The sequence below is a fragment of the Acomys minous genome, assembly GCF_964271855.1.
Source record: "Acomys minous genome assembly, chromosome: 12".
NCBI lineage: Eukaryota > Metazoa > Chordata > Mammalia > Rodentia > Muridae > Acomys > Acomys minous.
Genome location: NC_140493.1, coordinates 53,191,608 through 53,205,868, shown reverse-complemented (window position 1 = coordinate 53,205,868; position 14,261 = coordinate 53,191,608). Strand labels below are relative to the sequence as shown.

At 40.9% G+C, this 14,261-nt stretch overlaps 1 protein-coding gene across 13 annotated transcripts in view; it reads left to right on the top strand.

Moving 5' to 3' along the window:
* Positions 1–14,261, top strand: part of PTK2 (protein tyrosine kinase 2) — a gene marked incomplete at its 3' end in the record, with an annotated part of 207,235 nt that overhangs the window by 126,012 nt on the left and 66,962 nt on the right. For 6 of the 13 annotated variants that reach the window (XM_084803037.1, XM_084803036.1, XM_084803041.1 and 3 more), the window contains 2 exons: positions 8,186–8,269; positions 9,385–9,402. The exons of 3 other annotated variants lie outside the window; for them this stretch is intronic. In XM_084803037.1, the coding sequence (XP_084659163.1) occupies positions 8,186–8,269; positions 9,385–9,402 (102 nt within the window). The remainder of the gene's footprint in view (positions 1–8,185; positions 8,270–9,384; positions 9,403–14,261) is intronic. 4 more of the 13 variants (XM_084803046.1, XM_084803047.1, XM_084803043.1 and 1 more) reach the window with 1 other exon arrangement.

Sequence of the window (14,261 nt, the reverse complement as noted above, 5' to 3'; positions counted from 1 at the left end):
CTTAGAGTTAGACAGATTTTTCAAAAGATGTATGTATGTATACTATGTGTATATATATGTATGTACACACACACACACACACACTGCTTTGCTTGCATGTACACTTGCAAGCCAGAAGAAGGCATCAGATTACATTATAGATGGTTGTAAGCCACCATGTGGTTGCTGGGAATTGAACTCAGGACCCCGGGAGGATTAATCAGTGCCCTTAACCTCTGAGTCATCTCTCTAGCCCCTGAGCTAAACAGACTTTTTAAAAACATTAACTGATTTTTTTAAAATGCCTTTTGTAAGTTGAGGAAGAACTTTGGCCCTGTCTATAAGATCAATATTCCAGGCTGTCCTTGGGGAACTTCAAGTGTGCCCTGAGTGAATGTAGCTTGGGTTGCTGCTCAGTGTTCATGTGAGGACATTTCTTAGATCATAGAGTAAAGCTTATTTCAAGTATTTTGAAGGCTTACCTGTGTTTGGTGGGGTTGTTTTTTTGTTTTGGGTTTTTTTTTTGTTTTTGTATGTTTTCTGAGAATAAGCAGGCCCTTGATTGAGCCAAACCTCAGGTGTGAGTAGAAGTCCATTATGTTTGCCATTATGTTGTCTGTGGCCCTTGTTCACTGTTTGGCCGTGCAAAATTAGACTATTTTTCTCTTAAATATATTTTTATGGAAATGATTGCAGTGCTCTTTCTTTTTAAATCTGGCACAAGTATTTGTTTTGATTTTGTTGACTCTGCGCTCAATGTATTTATTCTATGAATAAATAATTTATAAAAGTATACTACTCTTTTAGACAACTTATTTTTAGTATTATTATACATATAAAAGTTTGTAAAATGTTGTTTTGATTATTCTTTCACTATGCATGATTATGTTTATATATAGTTCTTTTAGGTATATTGAGTTAGTGACTTAAAACCAAGAAAACATTTAGTAAAATAAATATTATTTATATCAGTTTGCTTTATTTCAAATTCTAGAACATCTCACATATGCTTGAATGGTTTGTGAACAGTACAGGTCTGAGGAGTGCCAGCCTGGGAGTTGGTAATCACCCCTGCATCTCTCTCCCCATGGGCTCTTGCATGCCGGGTCTGTTGTCCATTGTTCTGCTGCTGCTTAGCAAATACAGTACTTATTTACATGCTCAGGGGTTATGCCTCACCTAGCCACATGCACTGTCTTTACTAATATCCCTGCTCTGGAGATGAGGAAATCACCGCTCAGCATTTAAGTGTCTTTGCCAGATTCATGTAGCAGTGAGTAATAGAGAGCCTGCTGGAAGCCCAGACCTTGAGTTCTAAGAACACACTCTCTTTTCATTAGATGCCATTGATCATTGCAGAATCTTGATGTATGCAGGAGAATAATATTTTAGCATATTATTCCATTATAGGAAATCATCCCATTCAGCAGGAATAATAACGTACAAACTTCCCTGTTTGAATTCAAAAGCCTGCTCTTTGTTTAGTTTGAGAGAGCTATTTATGCCTAATTTTACCATCTAATTTCCATTGTGACAGTGCCGTGCTTTCCAAAGTTGTCCTGTTGCGAAAATGCTTCCCACCCCCTTTGAGATGGAGTCTTATTCTGAAACCTACACTGGATAGCATTTACTTTGCAGCCCAGCCTGGCTTGGAACTCACTGTGGTTCTTCTGTGTAAGCCTCCCTAGTGCTGGAATTACAGCCATGCACCACCATGGCTTTGAATGCTTGATTTAAACACTGTTCAGAATTTAAAGGTGTAGGGTGGGGAGTCCCTTCCCTAACTTTAGAGCATTGCTAACTAGTGCAAAAGAAGTTCATTTGCAGCTACCAGTGGTGGCACACTAATTTAATTCCAGCTCTCAGGAGGCAGAGGCAGGCGGTTCTCTTGAGTTTGAGGCCAGCCTGGCTTACAGAGTGAGTTCCAGAACAGTCAAGGCTGTCTCAAGAGAAACCCTGGGGGGGTGGGGGGAACCAGAGCCAAATGTGGTAGCACACATCTACAGTCCCAGTTTCTCAGGAGGTTGAGGCAGGAGGATTGCAAGTTTGAAGCCTAAGTGAGGCTATATGGTTTTGTTTTGTTATGTCGCTTAGTGGTAGAACACTGCCTGGCATGTGCAGGTCATATGTTCAATCATTGGTGCTGTTTGATAAAAGTTCGTTGTTGTAAATTAGGTGCTTTATGATGCATTACTGGTGATATGTGCAGAATGATACACATTAGCTATTGCAGGCATACTCAGAGAACCTGTACAACTAGGAGTTATTCTAGTCTTTGTGTTAACAATAAACATGTTCTGATTTGGCAGGTTAGTTTAGGAGGAATTCTAAGCCATTGAGAAGCTTCCATGTCTCTGACATTAGAGCCAACTCTGCCTAGTGATGGTGTGCATAGATAAGGACAGGAATGATAAGAATAACCCTCCCCCCCCCATGTTGCTTCTTGCCCATGCCCCCATCTTGATGTCATTAGAATTCAGCTTGCTGCTAGTGAGATTTGAGGGTGCTGCTTAATCGTATTGCTTTCCTCTGTGGTTCCTGAGGGAACCTGCTTTCATATGGAGGAGGTGCAGGAGGAGTAGGCCTACCAAGCATTGGGTCGGCTGAGCCACTTTCCCATTTAAAAAGGCTAAGCAGGAAGTGCAGGTCAAATAGCCAAAACCATTATGAATGTAACATTTATATAATTCCTGATTCGTCATTCTTCTTGCTGCATTTTTGTTTATTGTATATATGTGTAATAATATAAATGTATCTGTAAAAATAAATAATTTATAAAAAATAAAGCCAAGCCGGGTGGTGGTGGTGCACACCTTTAATCCCAGCACTTGGGAGGCAGAAGCAGGCAGATCACCGTGAGTTCAAGACCAGCCTGGTCTACAAAGAGAGTGTAGCACAGCCAAGGCTACACAGAGAAACCCTGTCTCGAAAAAAAACAAATCAAACAAACCTAGATAACTTGAGTTTTTTTTTTAAAGGCTAAGGAATTAGGACTTCTATTATTACAAGTAGTCTTTGTGGATTTGTCTCTTTAGTCCTGTAGGATTTGTTTCTTGTCTTCCCCCTACAGCCTTCATACCAAGAGGGAAATAAAGCACTATACCAGAGTATTTTAAACAAAAATGAGTTTTTGATTCTACAAGAGTGAGTGTTTTATTCTTGGTACACAAACTGTAGTCTCCTGGCTAAACTGATGAGAACAATAATTAATAAACTTGAATATAGAGCCAGGCATGATGGCACATACCTTTAATCCCAGCATTTGGGAGGCAGAGGCAGGTGAATCATTGTGAGTTCAAGGCCAATGAGATACCAGAAGAAATAAAATTAGATTTCAGGGTCACCTCAGGCAAAGATTAAGAAATAGGCCTACAGAAGATAATCAGGCCAACTGCATGCAGTAACCGGGCCTGCATTCCCTCCTGTGTTAACATGATACTGTTCCCTAGCAACCCACCAGGATGGCCACTGAAACTATGGCCAAAGGCTACCTAGCCAAGTGAGCTGCCGGAATCATGTATGGCCTATCTCAGGGTAAAAAAGTTACTTGAGGAAACAGACTTAAAAGGTAGAAGCACAGCTGCAAAGAAGAGCCCCACCAGAGATAGCGTTGCCTAGCGACTGACCTGAAGGGTCTCACTATGTAGTAGAAGGGTCTTACTGGAGATAGAGTTGCTAAGAGACCCAGTTTTATGGTCACATTTCTTTCTGCCCATCAGAGACAGGGTTACTAAGAAACCAGACACCTGGTTCTTGTAGAAACCTGGACAAGGTAGTGAACAAAGAGAACAAAGAAAGCTAAGCCACAGGCGGTATTAACGCCTTTTTCTGAAGCCTGTCACCTTTAGACATTAGACCTCCGTATGTTAATCAATAGGTACTTGCCAGGCTGGAACTCCCCTGCTTTGGGGTGCTGGGAGGGATAGGAAGCTCTAAATTTACCCTCAACTCAGAGTTTGGGGCTCTTTCTGGATACCAGTGTGTTGGTTACCGTCAGAGCCTGGCTCGAGTCAAAAAAAAATTAACGGTCCTTGTGTGTATTGCATCAGTATTGAGTCCTGGTGGTCTTTTTTGAAGTTCACACAATATGGGCACAGCATTAGCCTGGTGTGCAAAGCAAGGTCAGGACAATGAAGAGAGACCCTGTCTTGAAAAAAAACAGATAAACAACAACAAAAACAAAAACCTTCTGTATAGATTGCAAGAAACCTATGCATTATCTTGCTAATTATCAAGCAAGTTCTGCTAACATGGAAGAACAGAGAAAAAACTTCCAAGGAATCCTACTTGAAAGCTTTCCAATTGATAATACATTTAGTAACTGCATAGTAAATTATGGATTATATTCAAGGTAAGCTATGGAGGTAGATAGATAATATCAGATTGCTACTGTGTTTTGCCTTAGAGGAGTTTATATACAAAAGAGGGGACAGAATTGTGAAATGGTTTTCCTCATACTCATCATCCAGATTCAGCAGCCAAAAGCTTACAGCCAATTTCATTTCACCTTTGCTGTCAGCTCTTACATATTCCTGTAATCCTGTTAGTATACCAAAGCGAATGGCTTTCAAGCTCCTTTCCCTCTAAATGTAAAACAGGTTATCAGGCATCGAATGTGTTTCAAGTGCTTTTCTCCCATCTTTCTGCTTCGTTTTATCCAGACAAAAATGAAACAAGACATCTTTGCTCAGTTTCCTCCCTGTTGCTTCTGTCAGCTAGCCCCTCTTGTTTGTTTGTAACGCTCTACTTTGAATTCTATTGCTGTAATAAAAACACTCTTAACTAAAAGCTGTTTAGGGAAAGAAAGGGTTTATTTGGCTTACACGTCCAGGCTACAGCCCATTACCAAGGGAAGTTAGGGCAGGAGCCCAAGCAGAAGCCATGTGGGATGCTGCCTTCTGGCTTGTTCATGCTCACGGCTACCTTACGCATACCAGGTTCCAGGCCAGCCAGTGGTACATAGTGAGACGCTGTCACCAAAAATAAATAAATAAAAGTTGATCAGTTGGTTAAGGCCCAGCCAGTCTCAAACCTGTCCTCTGTAATGCTCTCTGTGAATGGCGCTTTCTTTATTTGGTTGGAATACTTTACAGACACTTCTTACAGGAGTTTTCCTACTTGAGAGACAAGAAAACAGCTTTTCATACATGTGCCAGTTTGATTTGTTTGTTTTCAGAGACAGGGTCTCACTATGTAGTTCTGGCTGTCCTGGAGTTTGCTATGTAAACCAGGTTGGTCTTGAACTCACAGATATCCTCCTGTCTCTCTCCAGAGTACTGAGATTAAAAGCATACCCCACCATGTCCTAGCTTTGATAGTTAGTTTTAATTGTCAACTTGACACAGTGTAGAATCACCTGGAAAGAAAATCTTAAAGAAGGATTATCTGTATCAAGTTGGCCTATGGCATTCCTGTGGAGAACTGTCTGAACTATGCTCACTGAAGTGGGAAGACATTCCCATTGTGGCAGCAGCATTAATTGAGTCTTGAATTGTATAGAAATAGAGAAAAAGAAGTATGTATGAGCATGCAAAAATTCATTGTGTCTTTGCTTTTGACTGTGGATATGAGTGTTGCTTTACATAGTTCCTTCTTTCCATATGGATGGACTGTAACCTGGAATTTACATAACTCCATAGTTAAGAAATAGAATAAGTCTTTTTCTCCTAAATTGCCTTTTGTTGGAATATTTTATCACACAACAGAAATGAAACTAGGACAGTATGACATCACATCCAAACTCTTCCTGTCCCCCACCCCAACAGGATTCTCCTCTTGAGGCCTCAATGTATCTTGGCCACTAGATGTCTCATTTGCTGGCCACACTCTCTGCAAAGAACCCAATGCTAAGTGTATGGCCACTTGCTGTCAGTCTCTGTACCTCCTTTGTGGGATCTCTTTCCTTTATGGCTTAATTAAACTTGGGCCTCTCTACTGCTCTTTTAAGCCCAAATTTAGTCTGTGCCTTGCCTGCTTGCTACCTACTCTTAAAAGTTCATTGAGCACCTCATGCCCAGCACATTGGAGCTGAATCCTGGTGCCTTTGCAGAGCCTGGGCCTGGGCCTGGGCCTGGGCCTCCACCATTCCCCCTCTTTGGCCTTCTGCCTCTCCTTCCAGTTCAGCACATTGCAGATCCCTCCTATACCACCTGGTTCACTACCTCGTTCTCCTTGATTATTGATGTTCTGCCTGCTCCCTTTGGCTGCTTCCAAAAGCCTGTAAAGTGAGGCTGCGGTGGTAAAGTCCCTGCCTTTACTCCTTCCTTTATGTCACTCCGAACGAAAGGCAGAACCTGAACATTAAGCTATGAGATTTGCTCACTAACTGCCATCTCCCATGTTCTCTTCATCTTCCAACTTGTTCTATCTGACTCTTTGTGGCTCCTTGTTGCCTCTGCAGAGATGTGGCCTGAATGTTTCCTCTGTATCCTGCCTGGGCCTGCTATGAGCATACCCACTTTCTATTCTCTTAGATGTCTTTGCAAAACAACCTTTGTGTGACTGCTCTGCTGAAAGTTTCAGGTCTACACAAACATGCTCCCATACCCCTTCTGCCATGTGTGCCCTCACAGTGCTTGCATGTATATTGGTAGCTTACTTACCTTTCTATATTTAGCTTAACACCATCTCCTACACAGTATGCCTATCTCAGGGTAGATGTTTAAAGCATGTAACAAAAATAATTATCTTCTGTAAGTTAAGAAGCTTCATAACCCTTTGTTTGCATGAAGCAAATTAATATTAGTGTTATTCAAGAAACACATTTTTACAACTGCTGTTTTTCAATCATGATAGGGGATATTATCCGTTTAGAAATGGACTACATATTAAAGAACTAAGAACAGCTAGATATGGTCAGTAGTCACTGTGCCAGCTACCCAGCTCCTCTTCCCTCAGCTCTCTGGTGGGAGCTTCCACTTCTCTCTAAGAAGTGGAAATTGTTAATGTGAGTGGTGTCTAAATGTTTTTATTTTTTTTACCATACATTCTTAGAGAATGGTTCTAAGAATCATGATTTGAAAACTTAGGTATTTTTTACTCAATTTTTGTTTATTTCATACTGGCTTTTAATTTTTTTTTTTTTTTGTACTTTTAAATTTTTATCTATTCATTTATTGACATGGAGTCCTATATACCCCAGATAGAATTTCAATTCCTGATTCTTCTGCCTCCACCTCCAAAGATGCAAGATGCAAGCATGCACTTCCATACCTGGCTTCAGGCAGCATCTTATATAGTCAGAGCATAATTCTTAAAATCAGGAAATTAATACTGACAGCTATTGTCATACGTAGTTCCACTGTTCCATTGCAGTAATGTCCTGCATAGCTCTTTGAACCTGACCCTCCTCCTCCCACCTCAGTCCATAATCCATCCAGCATCAGATGGATCATTTGTTATCTGTCCAGAGCCATCATGTAGGATGTCTAGAAACTGAGAGTGGTTTTTCAGACAAAGCACTAAGATGAAGTAGTCAGTAACATGCCACCTGAAAAATACTGCTAGTTTGTACATTTTAGTTCTTCTCATTTTTCTTCCTTGTGTGTGTCGGTACTGAAATTACTGCCTTCTTGATGGCCAAACTGTCGCTCATTCTTCATGGGCCCACACTTCAAGTCAGGACTGTTACTGATGGCACCCTATGTCTCTGTCACACTATGTACTGTCACACTACATCTGCTGTGTCTTGATTTTGATGTGTGTGCTCTATTGTCATTGCTATACTAAGCTTCTCTGTAGCTTCACATAGAGGATGATTCCCTTGTAAATTTAAGCAAATGAGTGGCTATGTGGTGCCAGCTTTGCAGCTTCTCTAGACAGACATGCTCATCACCAGTTTATCAGATGTTAAATGTTCACCCCCCCCCAAAAAAATCACATAGACTGTTCTTGATCCTTAAGTTATTCATTAGTCTTTATTTTTTGTTTCTCTTCTCCCTCCCCCCCTTTATTTTTGTTTTAGTTGTGTTATTTGTTGCTTAGCTGGTCTGGTGGAGTTCATAGCTGTTCATCATTTGTTCTTTTTGTATCTAGTATTAATCTTTAGTAAAATATTTCTTTTAAAATTACCAATCAATGATAGTTATAAAAGCATTTCAATTTAGTATTTGTTTTTATAGCTATAGTTTTAAAATTAACTGGTTATTTTTTGTATTGAAATAATTTGTTTCTGTTTTTCTCTTTCTTCTCTTGCCTCTTTATAAAGGAGTCAATCACTGCCAACATAAAGTTAAGAAAGCTAGGCGCTTTCTCCCTTTGGTCTTCTGTTCCCTTGAACCTCCTCCAACGGGTACTGCACTGCACTCGCACAGGCTTTCTTGTCAGCCAAGACACGTCACAAAACTAACTATAGCTAGATGCTTCTAGATTGTCCCAAGCATTTAATAGCCATACTGAATATCAGTGTATGTCTGCTGTCCAGATGTGATAACTTGGGGGACAGGTTTTGTGTTTTGCAATTGATAGAATTTGGGCCATTGTCTTAACTAGACAATCTTTTGTTGCCCATTTGCTGGCTTTTAAATGCATGACAGGGCAAGAAGTAGCTTCCTGGTGACATTTCTATTATCTTGTTTTTCTACAGAGGTTGTCAAGATCTGTTTCTGGCCTTGTGAATTTTCTAATGCATCATGTGGGACATGGCCCAGAGGGTCTGCATTCTGTGTTCTGGGAGGCAGGTAGATGTTCAGGAATGCAGCATAGATGAGGCAGCTGTGACATTTGGAGGGTTTTTAAATAAAGCAGTATTTTTTGTTGTTGTAATTATTAAAGCAATATTATTTCAAAAATGCCCAAAAATTAGTAGTTTTGTATGAATTCAAATAGGAGCCTGAATTGTCATCAGAGCCTTCAGAACTACACTTGCCCTTCATGGTAATGTGGGCATGGCCTGCATCTATTATGAGGACTTAAGCCTACTACCTCATTGAGATATAAGTCACAGGATTATCTCCTGTTGACCCATTTGCTTACATGATAGTGAAGAGTTATCTTGTCACTTGTATATAAAATGATACAAATGGGCCTTAAAAAGCAGAAGCTTGTTTAACGTTTAACAAAGAAATGCAATCAAATTACTTTTGCCTAGTGTGGTAGAAAGTAATTAAGCTCTGCTGTTCTGTGTGATTGTGTATAATCTGTTGGCAGCTTAAAACTTTGCTTAATGGCCTTCAACTCCAGTAAACACATTAGTACAATTTTTGTTATCTTGTAAATGAACCTTGGGGTGATTTTGTTATTTTCTTAAGCTTTGATTTACTTGTCATTTTAATAGTGTTTCCTTCTCTCCTTCCTTCCTTCCTTCCTTCCTTCCTTCCTTCCTTCCTTCCTTCCTTCCTTCCTTCCTGTCTCTCCTACCCTTTGTTCCCCACTTCTTCTTTCTTTGCATGCCACCTGGATCTGCAGATGAAATTAGTGGGGACGGTAATATTAATTTTCACATTTGTGTTACTGCTGTGAGATAATCATGTGGTGCATGCATAATAATTTATGAATGAGGTACTAAAGAGGAAAGACAGTGATCTTTAACAGTTGTTGAACTGCGATAATTTAGGAAGTACTAGCAATAGTAATAATTACTTTTTTCTTAATATTTAATGACATTTTAAAATTACATTTGGTGTCAGAGTGGGTTCTTACCTGCTTTGTGTTGTTCCTACATAAAATGTGGTCTATTTATTCCAGAAGATTAAGTTATATAAACTAAAATTGAGGGAAATTTGTATTTTTACTTGTTGTTGAATGACAGAATACCTTCAGTGGTGGTTTCTACTCCCGTCTGTTTGGGAGATGTAAACCTGCAGGGAGTGAGCAAACAGGATAGCATAATTCCAGAAAAGGGCATGTTCCCTAGGGAATTGAAAGTCAGTGTGGAGCTTTACTTCTGGGGTGCTCTGTGATGATCAGTGTCAGCACCTGCTACTCTTGAGTGTTTCCTGTGCTTCCTGGCTACTTGCCAGCCCGGCTTCGCACCATCAGGCTGTATAGTTCACAAATGGAGACATCAACCAGAGGAGACTAGAGGTGTGGGCTTGGGCTCCAGGCTCTGCCTTGTCCACTGTTGTTTCGTCACCAGCTGACTTGCAAATGACCTTAACAGCTTACTTACCCCTGCTTCTCCATGAGAAAAGGTTCCACACATCTGTAGACAAGCACTGGTTAGGCTACCACAGATGATGCAAAGCAAGCATTCATATGTACTTTCCTTACACTTAAGTGTCCTTAAGTGTCCTGGTACTAAGCTAGCCAGAGCCAGCCTATGTTCCATTTTACAGGGAGTAGCAGAGTTATGGTCTTGACCAGAGTCCACAAGATACTTAGGTCCACCTGTTCTAGTACTGGTACTTGAGGTAACAGTATTTTTATGCTTTAATAGTTATGGGGAAAATTTCTAAAGGAAACTAGCACTTAGGATATCAGAATTATGTGAAACTAAAATTACAGTGGCCATAAATAAAAAGTTCTGTTAGAGCATAGCCTCACGTATTTGTCGGCTTGGTACCTGTCTACCCAAGGTTGTGGTTTGAACAGCAAAGCCAAGTACCTGCCACAATAGTACAGTTGTAAAGCAGTTCTTCTTACCTGGCATCTTACAGAAAAAGTATTCCACTTCCTGGTCTAGGTCACATAGTTGGTAAAGATTTTAATAAAATGGCCTTGTTGTGGCTCCTAGAAAAAAATTTATTTGTGGGCTGGAGAGATGGCTCAGTGGTTAAGAGTGCCACCTGCTCTTCTAGAGGTCCTGAGTTCAATTCCCAGCAACCACATGGTAGCTCACAACCATCTAATGTAATCTGATACCCTCTTCTGCAGATAAAGCACTCATATGCAATAAATAAAATAAATAAATCTTTTAAAAAATTATTTGCATTTTTATATGGTTGCCACAGAGTTCATAACATGTCTGTTAACCCTGGCTGGATAAGACCTGGAGCAAGGTTGAGAAGTCCTCCTCTAAATGAGCCAGCCCTTGTGGTGTATTAGTAAGTGGATTGATGGTTCAGCACAGATACATAAAAGCACACGTACTTGTATGAGGAGCAGCAGGAAAGCCAGTCACGAGATGAGTTGTCAGAGTTTTCGGTGCCTGCCTACTCCAGCAGACATGCCTGCTAAGGGTTAAGAAGAGATGGAGGCAGAGCTGTGTCCTACCCTCTACACCAGGAATCAGAGTTTAGTTTCAGAAGGTAATTCTTTTCTCTACAGACCCAAGTACAGCATCCATGCTGTACCAGTGCATCTCTCATGATTGGCAAGCCCAGTCATACCCATGTATGCCAGGGCGTGAGCCTGTGATGCCACTGACAAATGTTGACATTTCCAGTAACGGCTTTATTTCCTTTTACTGGACTGTAACATGAGAACTTGTCTCTCGTTGTCTAAGCTATGACCTTCTTCCCTTTCATATTGTGATACTGAAACATACAAATTATAGTAATAATATGCCCAGATTTAGTAGTCCCTGGAGATTTTTTTGTTTTGTTTTGTTAGTTTGATTGTTTGTTTTGATTTTTCAAGACAGGGTTTCTCTGTGTAGAGCTGGCTGTCCTGAACTTGTTTAAAGACTGGCTGGCCTTAAACTCAGAGCTACCTGCCTCTGCCTCCCAAGTGCTGGGATTATAGAGGTGTGCCACCGCTCCCAACTAGAAGTCTCTGTTGTTATAATACTTAACTTTATTTTTCTAATTTATTTTATGTCATCTTATTTTTGAGATAGGGTCTTGTCCAGCCTAGGCTGATGTCCAACCTGCTATGTAAATAAGTAAAAGATTGAATTTCTAATCCTCTTGCCTTTATCTTCTGAAAGCTGGGGTGATGGGTATGTGCCATTGTACCTAGCTTCATGTGGTGCTAGAGATTACACTCCAGCCTTGTGTATGCTTTGTGTATCCACTGAGCTATATGCCCAGCCCCCCCAACATTCATTCATTCATTCACTTATTTATTTATATATTTTGAGACAAGGTCTTGCAGTGTTGCCCTGGTTGGCCTTGAATTCCTGGACCTAAATTATCCTCCCACCTCAGCCTCAGGGATGACAAGTGTATATGCCTGACTTTTGAGCTTGAACTTATGGTCCTATGATTCCACAATTGTCTGCCAAGTTCACAAGTCTGATGAATTTTTCTGTGAGTGTCCCTGGTACAAAATTGTGCCCCAGAGTACTTACTTTGATAGTCTCAAAGCAGAGATTGTCTGATCTCACAAGCACTTTTTAAAATGCAATTTGAGAACTTATTTTTTAAGATTGATTGATTGGTGTATACAGTGTTCTGCCTGCATGTACACCTGCAGGTCAGAAGAGGGCACCAGATCACATTATAGACGATTATGAGCCACAAATGAACTCAGGACCTCTGGAAGAGCAGTCATTGCTCCTAACCTCTAAGCTATCTCTCCAGCACGCCCACACACTTTTTATTTTTGGGGTTTGTTTGTTTGTTTTTCCTTTTTGAGACAAGGTCCCTCTTTTGTAGTTCTGATGTCCTGGAGCTCACTATATAGACCAAACTCTGTTTCCCTATTGCTAGAGTAAAAGGCATGTGCCACCATACCTGCTCCAAATACTTCGAAAGATAATAAAAGCTGATGTATGATGTCTTAGAGCCAAGCATTTGTGACACTGAGCTATGTTAAGACTTCCTCAGTTTGTGTATGTGAACAAGGGCTCTCCTGAGAGCTGATCATAGTGTGTGACTATTCACAGCACTGTGCAGCACTTACCAGTTCAGGCACCTTGTCCTGATCACCTCAGGTAGAAGATGTCAGTCCAGCCCCCACTGTCCACTCCCTTTGGGTTTTTGTTTGTTTGTTTTTTCTTTCACCAGATCTCTCATCTTTTCTGTTTTCCCTTCTGTGTCACCATTATTCAGAGACATTTTGCCTGGCTTCCACAGCTGCACAGGGATCTTGACCATGTGAGTCACCTTTGTTACCAGTATAACACTGTCCCATAGTCCCTAAAAATATAAACTTGCCCTGGGTTCTGCTCCTCTTGCAGTGTACTCTGTGTGAGTTGATCCCTAAAGCACACACAGCTCTCATAAGTCCCCAGAGGTTTTATGTAGAACTCAAATAACGTTTTAGAAAATAGACAAATCTTTTCTGGTTTGGGTTTTGTTTTAAGATGAAGTCTCACTCTATAGCCTAGGTTAACCTTAAACTTTTCAATGATCCCATAGCTTTAACCTCCAAAGTGCTGAGATTTCAGGAGTGAGCCATATACAGGCCTTTTCTTGTGATTTTTGTGAACTAACTGAAATGTAGGAAATATTGTTTTCCCAAATCCATGTTGATGCTAGCCTATTATATATGTCATTTTCCAGTTTTTGCCTTTGACTCAAGATTGGTATTTTCTGGGGTGCTTTCTGAAGTTGCCTTGGAGGTCCTTGAGTTAAATGAAGACTGACTAAAAGGGTCTGCAGATATGAACTGCTCACCTTCAGGTCCTAATGTAGTCCTCGTGAACAGCAGCACCTGGGGTGTCTGCCATTTCTCAGTGCCTGTTAGCACCCGTTCAGATTACCCTAACTCCATAGGTGCATACTGCTGCTCTCTTATACACATGAAGGCATGGCTGTGGCATAGGCAGCTAAACAGATAGATACGACATGCCTAGCTGTATGCTGTCTGTGTGACCCTGCATAAGTTACTCAGATCCTGGGAATACACTGTCCTAACTGAGTTGCCACCATACATTCATCCTCACTGCTTAACACACAGCTCCTGAGCACTGGAGTAGATGCTGAGAACACTGAGGAGAAAAGGGCACATGGGGACCCTGTTCCAGTAGACGGGGCTTAGGGAGCTGCCCCAGAGAGCTGGGCATATAGTTGTCAAGGAAGCAAACTAATATGAAGCTGTTAAAGGGCAGCATTATGGAATTAAGAACAAGGAATAGGGATAGTTTCAGGAAAACTTTGAAACCAGGTGTGGTAGCAGAAACAAAACTGGCTGTGAGCCCACCTGAGCTTTAGGATATAGTAAGACTCAGTTGAGGTTATTGCTATTGGTGTCATCTTCTGTGTCACACCCTTCCTTCAGGCAGTAGATTCCAGGTACCTGAGAGGATTCACTTTGGGATGAGCTTGCCGTAGTCTTTTGCTACCTTTTGTGTTGCTGTGGTGTTGGTGCATTCACTTTATAGGGCAGTGTGGTGATTAAATCTACTACATCACATAGTGAAGAGAAAGCAGTCTGAGTGCTGTGTTGTTTACATAGTCTCGGCTACTAGAGTAGACTCCTCCCATCTGGTCACAGTTGTTAGCTATACCTCCACTCTC